This window comes from Schistocerca gregaria, chromosome 6 (genome assembly GCF_023897955.1).
Source record: "Schistocerca gregaria isolate iqSchGreg1 chromosome 6, iqSchGreg1.2, whole genome shotgun sequence".
Classification (NCBI taxonomy): Eukaryota; Metazoa; Arthropoda; class Insecta; order Orthoptera; family Acrididae; genus Schistocerca; species Schistocerca gregaria.
Window position 1 is genome coordinate 77923214 of NC_064925.1, and position 27064 is coordinate 77950277.

Genomic DNA, 27064 nt, shown 5'->3' on the forward strand with positions numbered 1-27064 from the left:
CCTGGTGTCGGTTTGTGGATGGGTATAATAATTCCCGTGTCGAAGGACGGCGGTACGGCGTTCCCCATCGTCAGCAGTTCATGAAACATCGTTGTCCACCGTGACGCCATTAGTGTGAAGAAAGCGCGATAAAATTCTATCGGCAATCCGTCGACATCAGGTGACTTATTCAGATCACCTTTTTTGATTGCATCGTGGATTTCGTCACACGTAATGGGCTCCATCAGCTCATCCGCTTCGTCGCTGGTGAGGGTGCGAGTTACGTGTGGTAACACAGACTCCTCAGCGTGGTTGTTGGTAGTCTCCTCCTGGTACATTGTGCGGTAGTGCTCGACAAAGGCACTGACGATTTCGGCCTGGCAAGTGATGTGCTGGCCGCGACAGGTTGTGATCTCGGTGATGAGTTGTTGTCGCCGATGTTTCTTATCGGAGGCGATATGATGCATGGTCGGATGTTCCTGTTCCGCCGAATCTTGATATCGGGTTCGTACCATAGCCCCCTGCAGTCGACGGCGTGTCAAAGTTACAATTTGGGCCTTAATCCTGCTGCGTTCCCTCTAGGTGTCGGGTGTGGGCGGTTGGGCGTCCAGGTCGCGGAGAACGGCGTAGAAATAGTCGGTAGTGTGCCGGCGCCACATAGCAACTTCCTTTCCATACTGAATCAAAGTACGTCGAATGGCAGGTTTGGCACATTCCAGCCACCAGGTTAAGGTCGTGCAGTATTTAGGTAAGCGACGTTCACAGGTGGCCCATGTCTCGGTAACACGTTGAAGACATTCGGGATCATGAAGATGGGAGGTGTTTAGCTTCCATGGTGCACGACTACGCCAGACCACTTGCTTGGGGAAGAGAATGTTGCAGATGTAGGCATAGTGGTCCGAAAAGGCCAGCGGCCAAAGTTCTGCACCTTGGACTGCAGGTGTGAGTTCCCGAGAGACGTAAATTCTGTCCAGGCGGCTCGCGGAGTGACTCGTCTGGTAAGTATGTCCAGGGGCGTCGCCGTGCTGAACTTCCCAAGTGTCGCGGAGCAACAGATCTCGGACGACAAGACGCAGTTCTTGACAGGTGTTGTAGTGGGGCACTTGATCTTTAGGGTGTAAGACACAATTAAAATCACCCCCAAACAAGTAATGGTCGCAGCATCCAAGAAACAAAGGAGCGATTTCTTCTGAATAGAAGAGGGCCCTGTCGCGTCTGCGGGTGGAGCCTGACGGAGCGTAAATGTTGACGATACGCGTCCCCATGGCAGTGACGGCCATGCCTCTGGCAGATGGAAGGTATGTGATATCGGTCACTGGAATGCCTTCTCTGGCGTAGATGACTACGCCGCGTCCCAGGTGGTCACCAGGAGAAGGATAAGTGTTATATCCCGCGACGTCTGGAAGTGTGGCCAAGTGTACTTCCTGTAGTAGTGCTATATCGACGTCCGACGCCCATATCATCTCTCGTAGCAGTTGAAGTTTCACGGGTGAGCTGATGGTGTTAGTGTTTATAGTTGCTATTCGGTAGGTTTGGAGCCGTCCCCCGCCGTGAAGGGGAACTCCACCGGCGGAGGATGAAGAGGGGCGAGGCAACGGCGAGTCGTGCCGTGCGCCACCTGACGGCGTTATCAGCGGCGTAACGATGCTTCCGGCTGGGGTAACTATGTCCCCAGCGTGTGGTCCGGGTCCTCATCGACGTCCTCACTCCACACCATTGAGGTCGCTGTCGTTGTGATGGTCGTACGTTCCACTTCGGTCATAGGGGCCGAGGACGTCTCGGCGGCAGTCGCATCGGTGGAGTCCATTGGTTCAGGAGCACCTGAGCGAGCCAGTAGAGTTGGCATCGAAACATCCACAGTCAGCGTCATGTTGTCGTCATTCGTATCGTCGTGTAGGTTCTCTGAGGCCTCGTCGTGTCGGACGGCCTCTGGAGCATCAGGGGGAGGCGATCCGTCTCGTTCCGAGACGGTACGACACCTCCTCTTGCGCCTTTTAGGTGAACGTTGTTTGCGGTTCGTCCCTCTGTGTCGGAAGACGGAAGGGAGTCGCGTCGCTCTGAGAGGAAGGCCGTCGCGGGAACGTTCAGGCGGGTGGGTGTCGGAAGTCGTCGCTGTTGGTAGAGGCGCCGTAGTAGCGTCTGGCTTTGAGCGCGACGTGTCGGCCCCGGCGGTATCCATAGCAGCTGGAAGGGTTACCGGCACGTGGTCCGATGAGCGGCGGCCGGTGGGAGGAGAAGAGAGCGCCGATGCGTAGGTGATCGGTAAAATCGTCGTCGGAGCCGTAGGTGCCACGGTAGCGCCTGGCAATTGGGTGATCCGTCGCTGAAGACACTCAGATCTGAGGTGGCCTTCTTTTCCGCACCCGGAACAGGTCTTGGGTTGGCCGTCGTATATGACACCCGCTCGGCACCCGCTAATTTGCAGGTAAGATGGCACGTGGCGATGGAGGTCGATGGTGATCTGCCGTACACCGTTAAGAACGGGGTACGTTTGGAATTGCGCCCAGCGTTCGGCAGTGTGGCCATGTACAGTGGCATAGGGGCGGAAAGCCGCGATAACGTCTTCCGCCGGTAGCTCGAACGGGAGTTCGAAAACTCGTATGGTGCGCATTCCTAAGCCGGCATGTTCGACAGTGACCGCTCCGACATTGCCGTCGGCGTGGCAAAAGCGTAATCCATGGTTGGTGTCACGAAGTATTCTTTCACACACCGCGTCGTTGACAACTTTCACGTACACACTACTGCTTAATATGGACAAATGGATGCCCTAGATGTCGGAAGCTGGGATCTTAGCAACGTCGCGTAGGAAGCGTTCCACTTCCAAGGCCTTTGGTCGTGCGTATTCGTTGCAGAAGTTGAATCTTAAAGTTGATTTTCGAAAACGATTGGCCATGGCTCTATTGCACGTAAGCGACACGTATGTGACGGCCGCTGAAATGTAAACAACAGCGAGCGCGCGCGCTCCGCAGGCGGAAACAACAACACGTCTGCACTGCACGGCGGCGAAAGCCGGACTGAACCAACTGAGCTACCGAAGCAACGACTCACGTCCGGTACTCACAGCTTTACTGCAGGACAGTTTCAAATTGGCATATGTAGGTGGTGTATGTTACAAGCAACGAGCCGTCATTCAATTTAACCCTGCAGAGAAAAGGAACTGTGGGGAATATTCACGAACGCTTATGCGAAGCAAGTGCGAAACAAGTTTGAACAGTGTTCCTCCATCCACCCTACAGCCCTGACCTAGTCCCCTCGGACCTTCATTTGTTTGGGCCTTTAAAGGGTGCCAATCGTGGAAGAGACTTTGAGGACGATGAGGAGGTGATTCACACAGTGAAGCACTGGCTCCGCCACCAGGACAAGGATTGGTGCCAACAGGGAATTCACGCCCTTGTTCCGCTCTGAAGGAAGGCCATAGAACAGGATGGAGATTACGCGGAACAATAGCGTGTGTAGATAATACACCATTCTGTTGTGTGTGTGTAATTCTCATTATGTTCAATAAAGAATTGTTTAAGGAAAAAATGCGTTGCATTACTTTCTGGGCAACCCTCGTCATAACGCTCTGGGATGCTGACGATCTCTTGAGGAAAACGATACCTCACACAAGAAAAAGTCTGTTTAAAATCGGTAGGTGGAGCGAACGTAAGTCCTCAAGCAGAAAATAACAACAATTTCGTGTGTTGTGGTGTAAGTCCCTCCACTGAACGCCACTTAGGTGACCTGCGTGTTCCCAAGCTAGCCCAGATATCCAACTGAGGATAGGAGACCTGTAGGTTACCGTGGAATCCGAAGTGTAGGACGGAGTTCAGATAACGTCTCAATGTGACTATAGACAGAAGAAGTGCTCTCAATTACTGAATGCTGCATACTCAATGACGACTCCCTACCCGGTGGCAAAGCCCAGAATCGTATAAATTCGCAACAGCACAGTGCCTAACCATTCTAACTATAAAATCTCCTGAAAGCAAAGACACCGGGCTCGATTCCCGGATGGGTCAGGGATTTTCTCTGCCTCGTGATGGCTGGGTGTTGTGTGATGTCCTTAGGTTAGTTAGGTTTAAGTAGTTCTAAGTTCTAGGGGACTAATGACCATAGATGTTACGTCCCATAGTGCTCAGACCCATATGAACCATTTGAACTGAGCGAACGTCACACACGGGCGCTCAAAATGGAACACCCCTTTCTTTCGACTGCTGGCCTCCCAGCAAAACTCGGCTCCCCTCCCTCACAAAAGCAGTAGGCGAATCATATTCCCAAAACCACGCATTATTCTCCCTCTCTACAGATTCTTCCGAACACCTACCAACCATATTTTAGTCTTTTGTTGTCCAGCGTGGAAAGTTTGAGAGGAAATTAGGAATTCATACAATGGTACGCTTCTCAGAGTAAAAATCCTCGGAAATAACCCAGCCTGCGTGATTTCTGAGGTAACGCTTCCTTGTTTCTCCCTGCTGCGCCCAAGATTTTCAGAGTTTCCGAAGTATTATCTGTTTACCCTTCCGGCCCCGCTACAACACCGGCCATCCGCCGGTGTATTGTGCCTCATCGCTCAGGTGCCGTGACTGCCGGTTCTGGGCTACTTCCTGTGTGAAGCTGGACCAGCACACCTGTGCGGGCTTTTCCACCCAGGGCCTGAGCTCTGCCTGCCATTTCATTGCCACTGGCGTTCCTACATCTACTAGTAGAGGCAATCATTCATTACACAATTTTGATGATAAAGACACACCATCACATTTCATGCAATAAGCATTAACAACTATTTACAGGAATCCTCCCCCCATGAACCATGGACCTTGCCGTTGGTGGGGAGGCTTGCGTGCCTCAGCGATACAGATGGCAGTACCGTAGGTGCAACCACAACGGAGGGGTATCTGTTGAGAGGCCAGACAAACGTGTTGTTCCTGAAGAGGGGCAGCAGCCTTTTCAGTAGTTGCAGGGGCAACAGTCTGGATGATTGACTGATCTGGCCTTGCAACATTAACCAAAACGGCCTTGCTGTGCTGGTACTGCGAACGGCTGAAAGCAAGGGAAAATTACAGCCGTAATTTTTCCCGAGGACATGCAGCTTTAAACGAGGATAATGGAATGTAGTCAAATTAAATCGGGTGATGCTGAGGGAATTAGATTAGGAAATGAGACACTTAAAGTAGTAAAGGAGTTTTGCTATTTAGGAATTAAAATAACTGATGATGGTCGAAGTAGAGGTGATATAAAATGTAGACTGGCAATGGCAAGGAAAGCGTTTCTGAAGAAGAGTAATTTGTTAACATCGAATATAGATTTATGTATCAGGAAGTCGTTTCTGAAAGTATTTGTTTGGAGTGTAGCCATGTATGGAATTGAAACATGGACGATAAATAGTTTGGACAAGAAGAGAATAGAAGCTTTCGAAATGTGGTGCTACAGAAGAATACTGAAGATAAGGTGGATAGATCACGTAACTAATGAGGAGGTATTGAATAGGATTGGGGAGAAGAGAAGTTTGTGGCACAACTTGACTAGAAGAAGGGATGGGTTGGTAGGACATGTTTTGAGGCATCAAGGGATCACAAATTTAGCATTGGAGGGCAGCGTGGAGGGTAAAAATCGTAGAGGGAGACCGAGAGATGAGTACACTAAGCAGATTCAGAAGGATGTAGGTTGCAGTAGGTACTGGGAGATGAAGAAGCTTGCACAGGATAGAGTAGCATGGAGAGCTGCATCAAACCAGTCTCAGGACTGAAGACCACAACAACAACAACAACAACAACGTGACAATGTCAGTCTTCTTAAAATTTTCATATATACGATGTACAACCTATCAAATGATACAGAATTCTGGTTGTAAATCACGGCAAAGTATGTACATGAGTGCTTGTAAGGTGCGAAATTATAGTCACCTCACAAGACTTCATTCCATTCGACAGCTCATGTAATTCTTCTTCACTGTCACTCAGGATAACAATGTCATCAGCTAATCGCATCATTTATATCCTTTTACCTTGAATTTTAATTCTACTCTTGAACTTTTATTTCTGACATTGCTTCTTCGATGTATAGATTGAACAGTAGGCGCGAAAGACTACATCACTGTCTTACACTCTATATAATACGAGCACTTCATTCTTGGTCTTCCACCCCTGTTGGTTCTTCTACAAATTGCGTATTACCCGTCCCTCCCTATTTTTCTCAGAATTTCGAACAAGTTCCACCATTTTAAACTGTCGAACGCTTATTTATTATGAACGTGCCTTGATTTTCTTTAATCTTGCTTCCATCATCAACTGCAATGTCAGAATTGCCTCTCTGGTTCCTTTATCCTTCCTAAAGCCAAACTGATCGTCATCTAACACATTCTGAATTTTCTTTCCCATTCTTCTGTATATTATTCTTGTAAGCAACTTGGATGCGTGAGCTGTTAAGCTGATTCTGCGATAATTCTCGCACTTGTCAGCTTTTGCAGTTCTCGGAATTGTGTAGATGCTATTTTTCCGAAAGTCAGGTGGTATGTCGCCAGACTTATACATTGTACACACTGACGTGAATAATTATTTTGTTGCCATTTCCCCCAATGATTTTAGAAATTCTAATCGAATATTATCTATCCCTTCTACCTTATTTTTATCTTCAGTTCTCCAAAGCTCTCTTAAATTCCGTTTCTAATACTGTATGCCCTATCGCTTCTAAATATAGTCCTTTTTCTTCTACTACCACTTCAGAAAAATCTTCCCCCTCATAGAGGCCTTCAATGTATTCTTTCAACCTATCTGCTCCCTCCCCTGCAATTAACAGCGGAACTCCCGTTACGCTTTTAATGTTACTATCCTTGCTTTTAATTTCACCGAAGGTCATTTTGACTTTCCTACATGATGAGTCAATCCTTCCCAGAATCATTTTCTTTTGGATTTCATCACATTTTGACGCAGCCATTTCTTCTTAGCTTCCCTGCACTTCTTATTTCATTCCTCAGCGACTTGTTTTCCGGTATTTCTGGATTTCCCTGAACACGTTGTACTTCCTTCACTCATCGATCAACTGAAGTATTTCTTGTCTTACACATGGTTTCTCCGCACTTACATTCTTTGCATCTATATTTTTCTTTCCAACTTCTGTGGTTGTCCTTTTTAGAGATGTTCACTCCCCTTACTGTACTGCCTACTGAGATATTTCGTATTGCTGTATCTATAACCTTTACGAACTCCAATCGTATATCGTGATTCCTTATTACTTCCGTATCCATTTTCTTCGTTCATTGACCCTTCCTGACTAAACTTCAGCATACTCTTCATCACTACTACATTGTGATCTGAGACTATATCTCCTCCTGCATATGCTTTACAATCCAGTATCAGATTTTGTAAGCTCTATCTCATCCACGTTGTAATCTGATATGTTCCAGTACCAGCCGGCCTTTTCCAAGTATACCTCCTCTCTTTTGATACTTGAACAGAGTATTGCTATTACTAGCTGTAATTTATTACAGAACCCAGTCTTTCTCCTCTCTCATTTCTTGTCCCGAGTCCAAACTTTCCTGTAACCTTTTCTTCTACTCCTTCTGCTACAACTGCATTCCAGTCCCCCATGACTATCAGATTTTTTACGAGCTGCATTACCCTTTCATCATCGTCGTATACTTCCTGCATCTCTTCACCCTCAACTTGTGACGTCGGCATGTATACCTGAACTATCGTTGTCGGTTTTGGTTTGCTGTCGATTGTGATAGTAACAACCCTGTCACTGAACTGTTCACAGTAGCACACTCTCCGCCATACCTTCCTATTCGTAATGAATTCTAATCCCGTTATACCATTTTCTGCTGTTGTTCATCTTACCCTATACCTATGTGATCAGAAGTTCTTGTCTTCTTTCCATTTCACTTCACTGACCCTGCTATATCTATACTGAGCCTTTGCGTCTCCTTTTATGATTTTCTAGCTTCTCTACCAAGTTCAAGGTTCTGCCATTCTACTCACCGCCTCATAGAACGTTATCCTTTCGTTGCTTGTTCAGTGTTTCTCATGGTCACCTTCCCCTTGGTGGTCCTCTATTGGAGATCCGAATGGGGGACTGTTCCAGAATCTTTTGCCAATGGAGAGATCGTCATGATACTTTTTCAATTATAGGCCACACGTCTTCTGAATACACTTCATGTGTCCCTAACGCAGTGGTTTCTATTGCCTTCTGCATCGTCATGCCATTGATCATAGCTGAGTCTTCCGCCTCCAGGACAAGAGTTTGCCCTAAACCTCTGTCCACTCTTCCGTCCTCTTTGACAAGTTCGTTGGCAGAATGAGGGTGACTTCTTATGGCGTAAGTCTTCGGCTGCCAATGCTGATTATTATATCAAAATTTATGCGGTGGCGGATTTCTATCTTGGGACTTTGAGTAAAACAAAGACGCTACCCCTAGATCACGGGTGCACGAGCAAGATGGCACTAAACCCACACAAATGGTCTCTGGACTGGTTGAAATAACGAGGTGCAGTAAGCTCGTGCCAGGGTCGCCCTTCACCCAGCGCTTGATGCAGGAGCAGTAATGGATGGCTCTGGTTCCCCATCCAATCCACGGCAGCAATAGTGGGGCAGCCAGTCGGTGGGCATCATCTCGACCGGGCAGTCTGGCGTGGTGTCGGGTGCAACGTGCAACACATCAGGTGGGAGGGAATGAGACACCAGTGTGATTGCATAGCGCCCAACATCTCCAAGTCAGGTAGAGACGTCTCTACCGCTGTCTTGCCTCTCGATCCAATAGCTGAAATAGTGTTGTCTTCCCTTGGATTAGGTGGTGACACAGCATTGCATCTGGTGTGTAACCCGTCTCCTAGTGAGGATTTTCTCTCTCCCACTGTGGTAGTGTGTCTGCATCTTCGTACACCACTGCAGGAGGAATTGATCTGGATCGTGGCCACCTGGTTCCGCACACCATCTGCAGAGGTGGTGTGTCCGCCTGATCAATTCCTCTGGGCCTAGTTGTGGCGTCGACTTGTCTGCGGGACCTTGAAACTGTGTCGTGATGACAGGGGTGAGCTCTCAATCAGGCGGTCCCATTCACAACCGCTCAGTGGGTGGTTGCTGTCGGCTGTCATTTGCTCTGCGCCTGGCCCCTCCGCCAAGCTGTCAAGGAAGTGACCTGGCATCAATGGCTGCCCGCCTCTTGTCCAGAGGTCCACCTCCCTTCACAGTCACCCTGGGCAGGCTGCATTTACGGCAGTGGCGTGTAGCGTAGCTCCCCCTCTGCTTTCACTTTCGCTGCGCTGCTAAGGCTGCAGTCAGACCCCCAGCTGTCCCGGCATTCATTCCACCGGCCCTCCATTCGGTAGGTCTCTGGGTCGTGATGACACGGACATTCTCCTTCAGGATGGTACGTGGTCGTTGACACCGGCCATAGGGTGTTGCTTCATAGCGCCCCACAGGATGCATCAATAGTCGATTTAATAACTCCCAAAATCTGCACATGCCTCATAGTAAATTTCAGATCTAATGATTTACAAAGTTCTACATACACAGTGTCTTATGAATAACATAACAAACCAAAAACAAACTCTTGAGTGGCGATAGTGGCATGGCCGCAAGTCGTTATCGCTAAACAGCGGACAGCAATATACATTCTTGGGCAGCGCATAAGATACCACGGAAAATTGACAAATACTCTCACAGGCTATAGTGATATTACGCAAGACATACCACGAGAATTATAAAGCTGAATTTGATGTCCATAATGTGCTCGTTTCTTGACTAACATTCTTATACTTCTTGGAGCATGATAATGGACAACAACTGTGTGGTCAGAAGACATAATGGCCATTTGTCGCAAAGGTAGTTGCAGGTTGGACCATGGACTCGGTTTAGTCAACGTGCAGAAGTTATCAGGCCACAGAAAGGTGTCGTCCCTTAATACGAAGAGCTGTCACTTACGACGAGTTTCTATTCAATCCTGACTGATTTTCAAGCAGGCAGTGAACGCGTTGGTACGTTGACGTAACAACCACGCTACTCATTTGTCCAAGTTTGTCAATACCATGAGCTAATAAATTACAATGACAAACATGTCAACTTCTGAAATTCACTAATGAATAATGCAGACCGTACTACAAAATATCCGGTAGAACTTGCTAATCCATTGAAGAACTATATATAAATTGATTCTAACCTATCTGAACTACTATAAGCACCTATTCTATGAATGGTTTCACATGACAGATATCGTGAATACCGATAGATTCCTTTGATTTCAAGATTTCGAGATACAGTGTTCTCATTTGAACGATCCTGCAGCTAAGGACAGGTGCACTGTAGACTGGGTGGAATTTGTGGTACAGCCTTTTCTGCTTTTTAGACAGACGGAAACGTCCGACCAACACGTTTTGACCAGTGCGGAATTCTATGACGCATGCGTTTCTGTCGTAGATCTCTTTCCGTTTCACTTCCTTCTCGCATAGCCTCTGAGTGCCAGTTCGACAATTTTTTGTGCTGCTCTCAGGTTCTCAGTGGTAAGTCTACGACTCCACGAGTAAGATTAATCTGCCAGGAAGTTTCATATCAGCGCACACTCCGCTGCAGAGTGAAAATCTCATTCTGGCAGTTTGATAATGTTTGTGAATTGAATGAATAGCTGGTCGTCTGCTGACCACAGATAGTGAAGGTAGATTCTATAATCATCTTTGAAACAGTTCTCTGGTCACGTTTGGCCGAACCAAAGAGAGGAAGTATAACAGAGCACTAGAGTGTCTGGAATGTGGCTGACCAATACGGTGGCAAAGTCGTACTCCACTTCTGCGGAAGCGCTGGATGACCGGATGAACGGCCATGTTTCAGCACTCTGTCACTGGTTCCTTAAATGTGAAGACGCGCTCTGTGTGTGCTCCAGAAAAACATATTTAAATAAAAATGGTATGCATGTGGAATATTTAGGAGTAGATGAACTAATAATTTCTCTTTTCAGAAACTTTTGGTGGGAGCCTCATATAAATTGTTCGAAAAAAAGATAAGCAGGTAAAAAAATTCATGGGGAACATAGGATTCTTCAGAAATGACAAAGAAACCACGTGTTGTAATAATAAGACGAAATAATAGCGTGTCGCAGTATTAACATGAAATACTTGCGAGTGTAAATATAAGTTGAAAGTAATTAAGATTTCCATTTGCAGAACTTCAATTAGAAACAAGCACTTCCACATGGTGAGTACAGTGTGAGCTTCAACCTGACTATGAGACAATAAGAAGAATTATAAGTGCTTGTCCTAGCATTCAGTTGAGGATCCATGTGTGAGAAAATAAGATACCGAAATTTCCATTATGAGATACATTCGTGTGATGCAGGCTTGATATTCAGATACCCTGAGAGTGAATTAAGGTGAGTCAGCCATCTACCCGGCAACACCATGTGGGTTGCATTGCACAGGGAGATGTGCATACATCCTCCAGAGTGTGTGGTAGGAAAATTATTACGTGGATCAGTTCAAAAAATGGCTCTGAGCAATACGGGACTTAACATCTGAGGTCATCAGTCCCCTAAAACGTAGAACTATTTAAACCTAACTAACCGAAGGACATCACACGCATCCATGCCCGAGGCAGGATTCGAACCTGCGACCGTAGCGATCCCGCGGTTCCAGACTGAAGCGCCTAGAACCGCTCGGCTACACCGGCCGGCCGTGGATCAGTGACGTGTGAATCTGGGAAGACTATTGTTTGACCAGGGAAAGCAGAACAGGTAGAAAACCAAACATTTTGTTTTTGAGATGTGTTTTATACTGCAGTGTGATTTATTATGTGTGTTTAATCTGTGTGATTTTCATGAGACAGTAGAAAATTAGTTTCCAATACGGTGGGACAAGCGTGATTTTTCCTAGTACTGCTCGAAAGTCAGTAAATTGGTTATGTTGGTAATGAAAGTGTTTAAAAGAGTGTGGGAGAGAATGAAGTTGCGAAAGATTCCTTACCAATCCCGAAAGTGCACTGTAGCAATAGACAGAAACATTACGAGACCATAGAAGAGTAAAATGCTTATGTCCATTGGGTTGAGAATCACTTGTTAACTACTGTGTTCAAGTGTAATGCGAGAAATTTTACAAAATTAGCGTGAAAGAATTTATTGTAATAAAAGAGGAGATATGTGAGACAAATAGTGGTCTTGATTACTGAGTTGTTAAGGTATTTTACCATAACCTCCATTTTCCTGCTGAGTTGTCCAAGCTTTGGATAAAATACATACTACAGGAAGGAAATGTGGCTTTGTGTGGGTGGAGTGAGTCCATCAGAAATGTGCACTAGCTACTAGTCAGATGCGTTATCCATTCTGCTGCATTAAAAAGTAAGGACGAGAATAAATTATTGCTTAACTGATAGGCACTAGGGCTCATATTTCAAGCATAGTTGCAGTATGATAATATATCTGATGTACGGATAATAATTGCACTCGCTTGGCAAGCTACTCATCCAGCAGGCCTGACTATTAGATGCCACAGAATGGGGTAGGAAGCCCCCACTGGAAGTCGCTTACGAAAACATCTCAGGTGACGTGTCGTTTCATGCAGTACATACTGCAAAGGGTTTCAGGTTTATCCTTGGAGATGTCGTATGTATGCATATATCGGTTTAATCCTGTGTTTTCTTAACGTAGTTTTTCGTTTCTCTGACCGGAACTGGGGTGCATTGTCGGAGACAATCTTAGCTACATGACCGAACTCAGCGAGGAAATCTTTGCAGAAGGTTCTGCACATTGACTGTGCTTGTGCCTTTTTCTGGAGGGCAAGATGACATACTTGGACGTCAGATCCATTACTACCAGGATGTAGCTAGAGCCTCTACCTGTGCGCACAAGAGGCCCGTTAAATCGGTTGCAGCGACGTGTTTGTCTGGAATTATGGGATGTAGAGGTGCTACATTGCCACCATATCGTGCTTTGATTTCTGACAGGCTTCACACACCTCCAAAATCTTCCGAATTCGTCTGTCCATATCTTTAAAGTAGTACAGTGTGCGTAATTTCAGGTAGCATTTCCGGCTCCAAAATGTGCGTAGCTAAGTTGTGTGTGCCAGATGACCTTATTCACAGGGATATGTGTAATGCAAACACACTACCCCTTCACTGCGAAAGAACAATATTCCCTTCCGCAATAGGTAGAACTGCTTGAGCTTAGTTTCCGTCCTGTTCTTTAACCTTTTCTACAGAGCAAGGAGAGCTGTGTCATCTTGTTCCTCGCTGATGTCCTCCAGGGCACGTAATTTTCAAACGTCACTTTTTTTTTAATATAATGCGGGCTGCAGTGTTCTTCTTCAAGTGGGTTTGCGCTACTTCTTTCCCATCCCACAGGAGAACCTGACAGCGCATCCGCAATGATGTTCTCCACCCCTGATATGTGCGTAATAGTAAAATCATACTCCTGTAGCACGAGTGTCCATCTCGTGAGTTTATTACTGTGGAGGTTCGCCCTGATTACGAACTCCAAGGCTTTGTGACCGGTGAACAGTCTTGTTTTTCTCCCATACAGGAAGAATCGAAATTTTTCAAGGCCAAACACGGCCACCAGTGCTTCCAACTCTCGGATTTACTGAGGGCACGCCTTCCAAAAGCTTCGGTCTTATGCACCAAGTTCCTCCCTTGCTGATATCTCTCGATGATGACTATGAACAGGCCAGTGTATCAGCTGTCCGTTGCCATGGAGAATTCCTCCGCCAGGTTGGGGTGCGACAAAATTGGTGCATTAACCAGAGCGGTTTTGAGGGTCTGGAATTCGTCTTCCACAACATCGTCCCAGCCGCACTGTGCCTTCTTCCCGGTGAACTGGCACAATGGTGGTTTAGTAGTTCCTTCGCCTGAATGGATCTCTTGTAGTAATTTGCGACACCGGCAAAACTAAGGAGTTATTTCTTAGTTGTTGGCATTGCTAATCTTGCTATCACCTCGATCTTGTCTGCATCTGGCAATATTCCTTCCGCGTGGATGATATGGATGAGGAATTTTACTCGTGAAGTCACAATACACGACTCGAATGTGTGAAGTCAAGCTCCCAGGTTTCTTTATCACTTTTCTCTTCTGTTTTCATTCAAGGAATTCAATAAATTCGTAGCTGTTCCTTGACTTTCCCTGTAACTATTGTTACATCGAGCCATATACCTTATCTCGCATTTCTAGCTGCTTCTCTCACACAAATAATGATAAAAATTCAGAAATTCAGCGTCGCCACCAGCCCAAGCCCTTCCTAACCATTTAGAAAAAAAACGGAGCTGGAAAATTACTAGCTTAATTACTTTAATAATTTAATTACAGGTATTCAAATTTCTTTAAGTAGCCAGATAAATATCACTCCATGTCGTGCATGAAGCAGGATTGGAAGTCTGAGTAAGTGGGTCAGATCAACACCACAGAATTTATCTTTCACGTAGATTATTTATTGTATCTAAGTATTTGGTTGCACATTGTAACTACACGTAGCTGATTACGTGAGAATGTAACAGAGCACAATTTAACTACAGCAAGGAAAAAAAAAAACAGAACGCGGGGGTTGGAGACAATGATACTATCATCTCCTTTGCAGTCATGCCATAAAAATATGTCAATGAGATTCGCATTACGATTGTACGCATGCACTATTCTGGACAGAGGTTTAACCAATGCACGAGGTTGTGCGATAATAATTCAACATACTGTGTCTGCTGCTTGCAAGCGGCCGAACTACAGCACGTGGTGCATTCCAAATCAAACTGTTGTGCTGCTTTGTAGAACGCGCACGAAAGAACAGATATTCTTGCCGAAATTATAGCTCATTAAACAAGCAAACTGTTAAATTAAAGCCTATTGCGGTGCCGTGGTGGACCAGAAGGGTCACTGATTACCAAACACGTGGTACAAAATCGACACACAAAGATAAAAGCAACATCCACAAAATATAAGATACAAAAACATTAAAAATCATACCGGCTCTGGCACAATACGGTTGAAGTGATCCTAACCAGCTTTTCCTAATCGGATTTATCGTTTGAAATTCTACTTCACTGTTGTTCAAAATGAACAAAGTGACTTCCACACTTTTAACTCGAACACCCAAAAATCGCCTATTTAAAGCAACATAATTATGGCACTTTCGGAGAAATAACTCGCTCCACACGCTTCAGTCAAGCTGAAGTTCTTTAGTATTTCAGCAGTTGAACATAACGAAGTCCTATCTCATCCTATCACCTGAAACTCCCTTTAAGAGCTATGATCCGAACTCACCAAGCGTTCACCAAAGAGAGTCCCTTTCTCTTTCGAGATTACCTGGCTCCCCGTGCAGCGGAAGTTACCAGAGGATAGCCCTCCGTCACCAACCTCACACACAAAAACAGCCTTCGACTAAGATGGGTAAACCTCTCTGTTCAGGTGTAGGAAGCCTAAGTTGGTCACCCTGTGCTCTCCTTCGAACGAGAGGCAACGTCGTCTGCTCACAGCAGACGATGACCAATTCAGCGTTTCCCACAAAACAAAACCGAAACCCCACAATAAAACACTCATATAATATTCAATAGGCCTTATCTAAGTGCTCAGTCTTTCTGCAAGAGTTCATGAATTGAGCTATAATCAGGTAGTAAAGTGAGTAAGTTGTACAGAATTCGACAAGTGTTTTATGAAACGACTTCACAGAGACATTTCACTATTAAATAACTAGTTGATCTCCCGTGATCCAGCCAGGTATGTGGTCTTTACGGCAACCTCTTCGTACGCTGTGTTTGGCAGCAGGTGTGATAACCCTCAGAAACACTCAGTACGAGTTCGATAGTGCAGGCGTCTCTTATGCTGACTCGTCTAATGCGTTTGAGAATGTATCCCAATCCGCTTTCTGAAACTCCAACGGGTGACAGGAGCGGGTCGCACTGCGGTAGTAGATAGGCCAAGGAAGAGGAGAATGGCACGATGTTGGCCTCTGGGAAAGCCATGAAGGACATTTCTGACGGTAGTTCCACTGCTGCTGCCAGAAGTGCCCGCAGCTGACAGGTAGAGGTCAGATGTGCTCTCCGTACCCAGTCTTCTCCACTTGATCGTGCCTCTACCCTTTTCGATCATTATGGAGATTTTAGTTGTTTGCTTCCACCTATTTTGCGGGAATTCTTTCACTTCCAACCTCTTCAGCATAGCCTAATTCATGGTCGTGTCCGTTAAAAGACGAATATATTTATTGCAGGATGTTCTAGTACTGGTGATTCAAATTTGAAACATAAAAGGAACCAAATATCTACAAATCAACGAGCACCACTCGGCCCAAACAAGTTCCGGTGCTAGAGAATGTCGTCTCCATACATAACCTCGTGAGGGACTGAACATTGGTTCACCGTTTTGTAGCATGGCGCAGTCTGAAATCAAAAATAATTTCGTAGCAACAATACCTTTTAGATAACGAACATCCGCTGACTAACTGTTAGGGGCGTTCTGATATTTTAAGTATCTATACTTTTGTTCCGTCACTTGTGGTGTCGCCGGCCACGGTGGCCGTGCGGTTCTGGCGCTGCAGTCCGGAACCGCGGGGCTGCTACGGTCGAGGGTTCGAATCCTGCTTCGGGCATGGGTGTGTGCGATGTCCTTTGGTTAGTTAGGTTTAAGTAGTTCTAAGTTCTAGGGGACTTATGACCTAAGATGTTGAGTCCCATAGTGCTCAGAGCCATTTGAACCACTTGTGGTGTCGGTGTTGATACGGAAAGTTAGATGATTATTGAATTGAGTTGTGAGGAACTAAAATTGTTTCATTATTAGTTTAATCAAAATTAAAACGTGTAAAGTATGTAAGTAATATACAGGAAATGAAACTGCAGTTGGAAAAGCTGTATCTCATGCACAGTCATTAATGAACGTATCAGATTTCAGCAACATGTGACATAGTATAAATGTATATCCCTCACCTTATTCGAGTATCGAAATGCATGTAAAGTAAATGTAGCTAAAATTATATGTTGTTAATAACATAGGAGAACTGTATACATCAGTTTCTTCATGTGGGGTACAACAGCCGTGTATTAACTGATGGTCGTGTAAGCGTCAGAATTAAAACCAGAAACTTTAATTATCGAGAAACACTCTCAGTTACTAATGGCGTGGGGATCTAACAAAAAAGTTGATGTGAAAACATTTTATTTTTGGAATATCTATAGAGAGATCGGACATAGCCAGAACAGGAGACATGATAATACAAGAGAGATACTTTTATACAGGCTGCCCCAGAGAAATGTTCAATATTCAAGGATATGATGGAACGATTATTCGAAGCAAAAAAGTAATCATGGGCTCTAAGATATATATCAGCATTTCTTCATATTCGTTACCGTGAAAGAAATCGTTTTTACTGAACAAGTGTTCATAGCTGTTAAAGTATGCCTTTTAGTGCCCACGTTTTCTAAACAATTTTGTCTTGTTTCGCCCATACTACCACCTCTCAAAATATGGAATACAAAGAGCTTGCAGTAAAAGATATTTGTTTGACAGTATCGAAGATGAGTAACTGCTGACAGCTTTTAAGGTATGCAGTTTAGAGCTGATGTTTACTAGATTGTTTTGCTTCGAATGGTCGTTTCTGCCATATCCCTGATTTGACCGTTCCTGCTCGGACACCCTTTATAGGCTGGACAAAATAAAACTGGCCCAGAAAACATTTACTCCATCTTAAACTAGGCAACATTACGTCTTCCGCACAGTTACGAGTGAAGCATGTTGGGTTGCCTATTTGAAGGCGCATGAAACGTCTGTGCCGCTTTTATAAGGGGGGATCAAAAGGTTTCCGTTCGTAGGCCGTGGAATCCAGGATCGGTACACCAGTCGTTCAAAATCGCAGTGAGTTTTGAGGCAGTCATTCCAACAAAGCACCATGTTGAAGATATCAGTTTGGTAAAACAGAGTGCTGGTGTGCGAAGAAGCCCTTGAGTGCCTGATGGACATCCTAGTCCGATTGCAATCGTCGACGTTTCAAAGCCTTTTTTAAAGGAACCTTAGGCGTGGTATCAGATGGGGAGAGACGAGAACTACAGGGCTGGTGCTCGAGTGTCTCCCGCGTGGTGTGGGGTTACCTTGTGCGGTACGACATTTGCGACTGGGATCGTGTTGTGTCGAATCACGAGCAGCGCGCAACCTGCCGCACGAGTCCACAACGGTGCTTATCGGCAGACATGCTGCCCCATACACATTCTTCATTCTCTGGAGGATGTCTACCGGTTTGTTGGTTGCGTGTGGGATTGAAGGGACTACACTGCTAAGGTCATCGGTCCCTTGTTCCACGATAAAATCACACGAAATAAAAACTGTCAGTCGTTAAAAACGGAGAACTGAGACAAGGGACGACACAATACAAGAAAGACAGACAAAGACCAGACAAACGGAACTAAAATCACACCGAGTGTGAAGGTGGTTGGCCGACCATGAAAATAAGGAAAAGCCAACCACCAAATGACATTAAAACCCACAGTTTAAAACCACAGGCCAAAGGCCCAAGTCAATACAAGAAATAAAAGGACAAACGCTCAAATCATACGATAAAAACCCCCTGCCCGAATAAAACTCAACACGAGGTCCGCCATAGCAACGTCATCACATAAAAGGGCAGGGAGGGTATCAGGCAGCGCAAACGTCTGCCTTAGTCCTGTTAAAAGCGGGCAGTCCACCAAAATGTGGACCACCGTCAGAGCTGCCCCGCAGCGATATAGCGGTGGGTCCTCCCGGCGCAACAAATGGCCGTGCGTCAGCCACGTGTGGCCAACGCGCAGCCGGCAGAGGGCGACAGAGTCCTTCCGAGAGGCCCGCATGGAGGAGCGCCACACACCGGTCGTCTCCTTCACCGCCCGAAGTTTGTTGGGCGTGGGCAGGGTGCGCCACTCGTCACCCCAGGCACCAAGCACTTTCAGGCGCAATAGCGAGAGGAGATCACACTCCATAAGGCCGAGTTCCAGAGCCGGTGAACTCACTGCCTGTTTAGCCAGCGTGTCAACCCGCTCATTGCCCGGGATGCCGACATGACCTGGGGTTCAAACAAAGACCACGGAGCGGCCGCAACGGGCAGGAGCATGGAGCGACTCGTGGATGGCCATCACCAGACGGGAACGAGGAAAGAACTGGTCAAGAGCTCGTAAACCACTCAGGGAGTCACTACAGATGACAAAGGACTCACCTGAGCGGGAGCGGATATACTCTAGGGCGCGATAGATGGCAACCAACTCGGCAGTGTATACACTGTTCCCGGGTGCCAGCGACCGTTGCTCACAATGATCCTCTAGAGTAAGAGCGTAACCAGTGCGACCAGAGACCACCGAACCGTCGGTATAGGCCACGGCAGATCCGGGAAACTCGGCAAGGAGAGAAACAAAGCGGCGGCGGAGGGCCGGAGGAGGGACCAAGTCTTTCGGACCCTGTGCCAAATCCAGCCGAATGCATGGTCGGCGCACACACCAAGGGGGCAGACGGAGATTGGCCCGGAAAACAGGCGGGAGAGGAAAAAACTCAATCCCACACAGTAGAGCCCGGATGCGAACCGCGATCGTACACCCTGACCGGGGCCGCCTGTCTGGAAGATGGACGATCGAGTGCGGGAACAGGAGACGGTAGTTGGGATGCCCTGGCAAGCTACAAACGTGGGCAGCATAAGCGGCCAGAAGTCGGTCGCGTGGGATCCGCAATGGAGGAACACCAGCCTCCACAAGTAAGCTGCCAACAGGGCTCGTCCGAAATGCTCCTGTGGCGAGTCGGATCCCGCAGTGATGGATGGGATCCAGCAATTGCAACGCTGATGGCGATGCCGAACCATAAGCCACACACCCATAATCAAGGCGGGACTGGATCAGCGCTTGATACAGCCGGAGAAGGGTGGACCGATCGGCACCCCATCCGGTGTGGCTAAGGGAACGGAGAGCGTTTAAATGCCGCCAGCATGTTTGTTTAAGCTGCCTAATATGAGGCAGCCAAGTCAACCGGGCATCAAATACCAGTCCCAAGAACCGATGCGTCTCTACCACAGCAAGAGGTTCACCGTCAAGGTAAAGGCGTGGCTCAGGGTGAACCGTGCGACGCCGGCAGAAATGCATAACGCAGGTCTTAGCGGCCGAAAACTGGAAGCCGTGCGCTACAGCCCATGACTGCGCCTTGCGGATAGCGCCCTGCAGCTGGCGCTCAGCAACTGCAATGCCAGCGGAGCTGTAGTAGAGGCAGAAGTCGTCTGCATACAACGAAGCTGCGACGGACGATCCCACCGCCTCAGCGAGCCCATTGATCGCAATTAAAAACAGGGACACACTGAGGACAGACCCCTGTGGGACCACGTTCTCCTGGACCCGGGAGGAACTATGGGACGCAGCAACTTGCACGCGGAAGGAACGAGACGACAGAAAATTCTGAATAAAAATCGGGAGCGGGCCCCTAAGACCCCACCCATGAAGTGTGGCCAGGATGTGATATCGCCAAGTCGTATCGTACGCCTTCCGCATGTCGAAGAAGACGGCAACCAGATGTTGGCGGCGTGCAACGGCTATACGGACGGCAGACTCTAGGGCACCCACCCTGAGACGGAGCCAGAAGGCCTCGAGACTCGAGGAGCCAACTCAACCTCCGGCTCACCATACGTTCCAGCAACTTGCAAAGAACGTTGGTGAGGCTTATGGGGCGGTAGCTGTCAACCTCCAGCGGGTTCTTGCCAGGTTTCAACACGGGGAGGACGATGCTTTCTCGCCACTGAGACGGGAACACACCCTCAACCCAGATGCGGTTGAAAACATCTAGGAGGCGTCGCTGGCAATTCACAGAGAGGTGTTTCAGCATCTGGCTGTGGATGCGGTCTGGCCCAGGAGCCGTATCAGGGCAAGCAGATAGGGCACTCTGGAATTCCCAGTCCCTGAAAGGAGCATTGTACGACTCCGCGTGGCGCGTGTGAAAGGAAAGCCTCCAACTTTCCAACCGCTCTTTCCGGAAGCGGAAGGCCAGTGGGTAATTCGTAGATGCAGAACACTGAGCAAAATGCGCTGCTAAGCGGTCCGCAATCGTGTCGGAGTCAGTACACACCACTCCATTCAGCGAAAGCCCAGGGACAGAGACAGGCGGCCGATAGCCATGGAGTCGCCTAATCTTAGCCCAAACCTGCGATGCAGAGGTACGGACGCCAATGGTGGAAACATACCGTTCCCAGCACTCCTGCTTCCGTTGGCGAATAAGGCGTCGGGCATGGGCACGGAGCTGTTTAAAAAGATGAGGTTCTCCAAGGACGGGTGCCGCTTATGGCGTTGAAGAGCCCGCCGGCGATCTCTAATCGCCTCTGCGATCTCGGGCGCCCACCAAGGCACAGTCCTCCGCCGAGGGGACCCGGATGAACAGGGAATCGCAGATGCCGCCGCAGAAACGATGCCGGTGGTGACCGACTGAACCACCGCATCAATGGTGTCAGGGGAAGGAGGTGCGATAGTGGCGAGAGAGGAGAACAAGCCCCAATCAGCCTTATTCAGAGCCCATCTGGAGGGGCGTTCAGAAGAGTGACGCTGTGGTAGCGACAGAAAGATGGGGATATGGTCACTACCACATAAGTCGTCATGGACACTCCAGTGGATGGATGGTGAAAGTCCGGGGCTGCAGATAGAAAGGTCGATGGCCGAAAATATGCCATGGACGACGCTGAAATGTGTCGGCTCTCCCGTGTTTAAGGGGCAGAGGTCAAGCTGTGAGAGAAGAGTCTCGACATCTCTACCCCGGCCAGTAATAGCGGCGCTACCCCACAGGGGGTTATGGGCGTTAAAGTCGCCCAGTAACACAAAAGGAGGAGGCAGTTGTGCTATCAATGCAGCCAACACATGACGCGAGACATCACCATCTGGCGGAAGATACAAACTGCACACAGTAATAGGCTGAGGCGTCCACATCCTTACAGCGACAGCCTCTAAAGGTGTGTGAAGAGGTACACATTCGCTGTAGACAGAGTTGAGGACGTAGACGCAGACTCCACCAGACACCCTCTCATAAGCTGCCCGGTTCTTGTAATAACCCCGATACCCACGTAGGGCAGGGGTCCGCATTGCCGGAAACCAAGTTTCCTGTAGGGCAATGCAGAGGAAAGGGTGACTGCTGATGAGTTGGCGAAGCTCAGCAAGGTGGTGGAAAAAAGCGCTGCAGTTCCACTGGAGTATCGCTTTGTCCATGTCCGAAAAAGGCGTGAAGGGGCCGAGGAGGCAGATCACGCCACTGGGTCACCTGCTGCCACCGATGGAGGACCAGTACAATCTGTTTCCATGGTGTCTGAGGGTCCGGCGAGATCCAGGTCCTCAGCGGACGCCCGGATCTCCACCTTATCCTCGGACGCAGAGCCTGTAGGGAGCAGTGGGGTGGATGCCACCGCGTGGTCCTTGGCCTTAGAGGTCTTCTTCTTCGTCTTGTCTCTCTGGTCCTTGGGTTTCATTGGCTGAGAGGGCTCCAGCGAGTCAGTCTCCGGGACGGAGGAGGAGCGGGAAGCCCTGCGATCAGCCGCTGGTCTGCTTTTCTTCCATTGGCTGACGTCACCCTTCCCAGAGGTGGAAACCTGGGAAGGAAGGGACCCAAGGGACCCTTTCCGTGCTATTCGAGCCGGGGAAGTTTGAGGCTTCCCCAGCTTAGAAGTGGGGACTCATGTCCCCGATGGTTGGGGGGTTGCTGCTCCTGAGGCAGGTAGTGCAGGAGCAGCAGGGAGTGAAGTGCCCCCCACCATCAAGGGGGCAGGTGTAGCATTCCGGCTCTGAGAGGTGGCAGTCTGAGGGAGAGCTAATGGGGCCATAACAGTAGTAGCCGCGGCGTAAGAGGCAGTCATTCGAACAGGATGGAGGCGTTCGAACTTCTGCCTGGCCTCAGTGTATGTCAGGCGGTCCAGGGTCTTATACTCCATGATTTTGCGCTCTTTCTGGAAGATCCTGCAGTCCGGCAAGCAAGGCGAATGGTGCTCTCCGCAGTTTACACAGATGGGAGGCGGAGCACATGGAGTATTGGGATGTGATGTGCGTCCACAATCTCGACATGTGAGGCTGGAAGTACAGCGGGAAGACATATGCCCGAACTTCCAGCACTTAAAGCACCGCATCGGGGGAGGGATATAGGGCTTGACGTCACAACGATAGACCATTACCTTGACCTTCTCAGGTAAAGTATCACCCTCGAAGGCCAAGATGAAGGCACCGGTGGCAACCTGCTTATCCCTTGGACCACGATGTACGCGCCGGACGAAGTGAACACCTCGCCGCTCTAAATTGGCGCGAAGCCCGTCATCGGACTGCAATAGAAGGTCCCGATGGAATATTATGCCCTGGACCATATTAAGACTCTTATGGGGCGTGATTGTAACCGGAACATCCCCCAGCTTGTTACAATCGAGTAACCGGCGGGACTGGGCGGAGGACGCCGATTTGATCAAAACCGAGCCCGAGCGCATTTTGGACAAGCCCTCCACCTCCCCGAACTTGTCCTCTAAGTGCTCGACGAAGAACTGAGGCTTCATGGATGTAAAGGATTCACCATCAGCTCTCGTACACACCAGGTAGCGGGGCGAGTATGGTTCGCTGGCATCCTTAGTCTTTCGTTCCTCCCATGGTGTAGCCAGGGAGGGGAACGATTTGGGGTCATATGTAGTTGCGTTGTATTGAGCCCTGGAACGCTTAGAGACTGCTGGCGGCTGGCCGCCAGCAAGAGATGATGTACCACGCTTCAGTGTGGGTCATCTGCCCTGATGCCACCTACTCCGACCAAGGGCCCTCCCCACGGGCGCCACCCAGCCTCAGCAACGACCACCTGGCAGGATGGCCATTGCCGGGAGTCCCAATGCCCCAAGGAGATAGGCATCTACTCCTTGGCATACGTGGGGAGTTAACGGCGCTGGCATCAGCAGAGCAATCCCTGTGTAGTCAGAGGGCTACAACCAACAGGGTACATGGCGGCCCCACCACAACGGACTGGCTACCGTGCTGGATTTCAGGTGATGTAGTCCAATATCGTCATTGGCGCATTAAGCGACACAGCATAGCAGACTGCAATAAACTGCACCCAAGAACAAATCCACGCCCAAGAGATGGTAGGTGAGCGGGACTGCTAAGCGATGACGACAAACCTGGCTAGAGATGGTAATGCATGATGGACACATCGCTCCTTGTAAGGCGCCCTTCCCCAATCGGCTCGCTGTTCGGAAAATTTAGAAGGATGGAGGTCAAACCCGTTAGGGGACCATCTCACAAGGCCAAAACGTTTGAGACTCCTTTTAGTCGCCTCTTACGACAGGCAGGAATACCGTAGGCCTATTCTTACCCCCGAACCCACAGGGGGTGATGTCTACCGGTGTCTGTCTCTCGGCAGCCAAGAAAACAAGAACAGCACGATGGTCGTGTTTGGAGGTTTAAAGGCGGGAGAAGGGACAAAACTACGAGGTCATCGATCCCATCTTCCTAATAAAACAAAGCCACAAGTGTGAGAATGAAACGGACGAAACATCTAACACAAAACGGAACGAAAGGAAAAGCCACAAGAACGAAGGGGAGGCAACGAACACTAAAAGGAACGAAGGAGGACAAGAAAACAACAGAGAGACGCTAGAAACAGGAGAGAGTAAAACATGAAAACAGATTACAGTGGCTGGCCGACCACGAGAATAAAAAAGGAGAGGCCAGCCACTCTGCAACACAAAAACCTCCACCCTAAAAGCACGGGGGTGGAGGACACAGAGGTAGAAAGGACATGCACTAAAACCAACGTAGAAGTATAAAACCCACTCTCACGGATAAAACGTAAAACTGAAGCTGCTGTGAATGCATTGTCGCCCATCGCCGAGGGCAGGGTGCTGGGAAAGTTAAAAGTCTGCCACAGAGCGGCTAAAAGTGGGCAGTCCAGCAAGAGGTGGGCGGGCGTCCTTAATATCGGAGCCCTCCACCTCCCCGAACTTGTTCTCTAAATGCTCAAAAAAAACAAATGGGGCTTCATCGTCATGAAAGATTCCCCATCATCTCTCGAACATACAAGGTACCGGCGCGAATAAGATCCGCTGCCATCGTTAGCCTGACGTTCCTCCCATGGTGTGGCTAGGGAGGCGAATGATTAGGGGTCGTACGGCTGTGCGTCGAATTGATCTTGTGATCGCTTAGAGACTGCTGGTGTTCCACCACCAGCAAGAGATGAAGGACCACGCTTCATCGCGTGTCATCCGCCCTGATGTCAGCCACTCCGACCAGGAGCCTTCCCCAAAGTCGCCTGGCAAGATGGCCATTGCCGGGAGTCCCGACGCCCCAGGGGGATGGGCATCTACCCCTTGGCATACGTGGGGAGTTAACAGTGCAGACATCAGCAGAGCGATCCCTGTGTGGTCAGGGGGCTACAGTGAACAGGCTACATGGCGGCACCACCACAACGGACTGGCTACCGTGCTGGGTATCTGGTGCAGAGAAGTTCATGGTCATCGTCGACGCAGAAATCGACACTGCATAGAGCATGGTGGAAAACGCACCCAGGAAGGTGTCCTCGTCCAAGAGATGGACAATGGGCAGGACAGTAATGCGATGACGAGAAAATGGACTAAAGATCTCAATACACGATGGACACAATGCACCTTGTAAGGCGCCCTTCCCCAATTGGCTCGCTCTTCGGGCAAACTTTGAAGAACGGAGGTCAAACCCTACAGGGGACCATCACATAAAGGCCGAAACATGGGGAACTCCTTTTAGTCGGCTCGTACGACAGGCACGAATACCTCGACCCCCGGACGCACTGGGGGGAGACACGAACGCCACACTAATTCCTTACCTACACGTCGGTGCTTATACACCCGCATCAGGGTCGTACAGCGCTGTATATGCGCTGCAGCATCGCCCACAAACGGAAACTTTTGTCCACTACTTATATTTTGCCCAGCACGCAGCAGCAAACCTAGTGAGCCTTCTGAAACGATGATTATACAAACGGGTTACTCAAACTGGTAACTTCAGTGCCTCGTAAACGTCTTTTTTCGAAGCTGGAGCCACAGCCTACCGAGAGAGAAAACGGACTGCACACAAACGTGTATAAAAGATACTATTTAATCAGTGTCTCAGAGAAAGTATCAAGGAAAAGTGAGTGTTCACTATCAAAACAGCTTTGGTTGTAATAATAAAACGATTATGAGCAAGAAATTGTGGTCGATTCTTGAATGTCTGTTTGGAATATTTGTCCTCAAAGACTTATGTTTGTATTTCGTTTTATATTCATGCTAGTTCACGGAAACATGTCAATTTTTTGGGAGATACTGCCTTGAAAAAAAGCTAAAAATCATCGACATGGAATCAATTCCTTGTGATACTGTTGGCTTGGACACTGTTGGTCCGATGTTATCGAGTTATGCATACAATTTTACATATTGCTTTCGATATGAATCATAATCTGATATTGGAATGTGTGTATTACCGTTTCAAATCATCGTTGGGGTAGGGAACCAAAATGTTACTAACAGAGGTAATGAAATTTTTTTTCTCTGTAGCGACATGGAGTATCGCGAAAATGTGTGCGTAACATTCCTGGTTGCCAGCGGACGCCCGAAGCTGGACGAGAAAATCTCCGCGTTGAGTTTCGGACAGTCTGCAGTGACGGCGTGCGAGGACACAAAGCTACGTCACCTCGCGGCTAGCGAGCTGGCTGCTTGCTGCTTGCTGGCTGGCTGGCTGGCTGGCTGGCTGGCTGGCTGGGTACTCACCGCGTTGCGGGCGCACACGTCAGCTCCCAGTTCGATCATGCGGTCCAGGAAGGACATGCGGTTCTCCTTCACGGAGTACATCAGCGGCGTCCATCCCGTCACCTGCAACACGGCGCAAGTCGGCTGTCAGCACAGTTCATACGACCCCCCCCCCCCCCCCCCCCCACACACACATACACTTTTGAGACTTATTACAAGCCGAGTCTCAACGACAACTTTTGAAACCACATACTTATACTGGGAAAGGGTGCCAGATTAAATGAAGGAAAGGCAAGAAGGGAGAATGCCGTTTACGGTGTCGTAGAAAACGAGGACAAAAGGGAGAACTTACGATTGGACACAGACGGAGATTTAAATTGACAGTGTCTCTTCCATTGGAACTCTCTCATTATTTGCTTTAAGCTATTTAATGGAACGAAAGAAAACGCATTATTGGACGGGTATATCA

At 48.4% G+C, this 27064-nt stretch overlaps 1 protein-coding gene across 1 annotated transcript in view; it reads right to left on the reverse strand.

The window, feature by feature from the left end:
- The window catches only part of LOC126278231 (serine/threonine-protein phosphatase 6 regulatory ankyrin repeat subunit A), a 944107-nt gene that overhangs the window by 716175 nt on the left and 200868 nt on the right, over window positions 1-27064 (reverse strand). The window contains exon 2 of the mRNA XM_049978210.1: window positions 26617-26718. Coding sequence (XP_049834167.1) covers window positions 26617-26718 — 102 coding nt within the window. The remainder of the gene's footprint in view (window positions 1-26616; window positions 26719-27064) is intronic.